The 1308-nt window shown below is 52.3% G+C and overlaps 1 protein-coding gene across 1 annotated transcript; it reads right to left on the bottom strand.

The window, feature by feature from the left end:
• Positions 1-8: 8 nt before the first annotated feature.
• On the bottom strand, positions 9-1304 carry LOC114923878 (cathelicidin-related peptide Oh-Cath-like; the record flags this gene model as incomplete). Its single annotated transcript, XM_029287200.1, has 2 exons — positions 9-116; positions 1173-1304. Coding segments are annotated over 2 exons (240 nt in total), but the record flags the coding sequence as incomplete, so codon positions are not given.
• Positions 1305-1308: the final 4 nt, after the last annotated feature.

Genomic DNA, 1308 nt, shown 5'->3' with positions numbered 1-1308 from the left:
AAGCTCACCCCGTCTTCCTTGTAGTCGCACTGGGTCAGGTTGTGGGTCTGCGCGGAGGGACACACCGTCTCCTTGATGGAGAACTTCAGCCCCTGCGGGCTTGGGCTTGCCGGGTCCTGCGGGAAGCGGAGGGGGAAAAGGGAAGAGGAGACAACATTCAACCCCCTGGAGAAATTTCCCCCAACCGACAAAAGCTCCACGGAGGCTTCGGGAAGTCCCCGCAGGGAGTTTCAACCTTCCTTCCTTCCTTCCTTCCTTCCTCCCAACAAGCCAGCTTTCTCAGCACAAAGTGGGTTTGCCCGGGAAAGGACCCGAGTTGTTGCAGGCAACGCAAAACACTTTCCAGGAAGGGAAAGAAAGAGAAGGGAAGGGAAGTGGGAAGGAAGGAGAAAGAGAAAAAGAAAGAGAGAAAGAAGAGAAGGAAAAGGAAAGGAGAAGACAATGGAAGAGAAGGGAAAGGGAAGGGAACGGAAAAAGAGGAAAACAAAAGGGAAGGAAAGGAAGGAAAAAGAAGAGAAGGGAAGGGGAAAGGAAAGGAGAAAGAGAAAAAGGAAAGAAGGGAAGGGAAAGGGGAAAAAGGAGAAGGAAAGGGAAAGGAAGGGAAGGAAGGAATGAAAAGGGAAGGGGAAAGGAAAAAGAAAAAGAAGAGAAGGGGAAGGAAAGGAAAGTAGAAGGGAAGAGAAAGGAAAGAAAGGAATGGAAAGGAAAGGAAAGGAAAGGAAAGGAAAAAAGAACAGGGGAAAGGGGAAGGAAAGGAAAGGGAAAAACAACAGGGGAAGGGGAAAGGAAAGGAGAAAGAGAAAGGAAAAGGGGAAGGGAAGGAAAAGAAAAAAGAACAGAGGGGAAGGAAGGGGAAGGGAAGGGAAAAAGAGGAAAGAGAAAGGGAAGGGAAGGAAAGAGGGAGGGAAGGGAAGGAAAGGAAAAGAAAGGAAGGAAAGAAAGGGAAAGAAGGGAAGGAAGGAAGGAATAAAGGGAGAAGGGAAGGGGAAAGGAAAGGAGAAAGTGAAAGAGAAAAAGAAAGAAAGGAAAGGAAAAAAGAACAGAGGGGAAGAAAGGAAGGGAAGGGAAAGGAAAGGAAAGGAAACAGGGCAGGGGAAACCCGAAGGTTATGGGGGGGAGCAGAAGCCCCCCTCCCCCTGGGGCCAAGACCCCCCCAGCCCCCCCAGGCTCACCCAGTCCGGCTGGGGCTCGGCCTCCAGCAGGCGGAAGGCCCACTCCGAGGGTCTCTGCTGGTTGTAGAGGGCGAGGGCCGAGGCGATGGCCTGCTGCTGGGTCAGGACCCGCGTCTGGGGGGCTGCGGTAGCCAAG

Source organism: Protobothrops mucrosquamatus, unplaced genomic scaffold, assembly GCF_001527695.2.
Source record: "Protobothrops mucrosquamatus isolate PMUCROS unplaced genomic scaffold, P.Mucros_1.0 scaffold38977, whole genome shotgun sequence".
Classification (NCBI taxonomy): domain Eukaryota; kingdom Metazoa; phylum Chordata; class Lepidosauria; order Squamata; family Viperidae; genus Protobothrops; species Protobothrops mucrosquamatus.
Note: the sequence above shows the minus strand (reverse complement) of the source record. Positions and strands in the feature narration are given on the sequence as shown.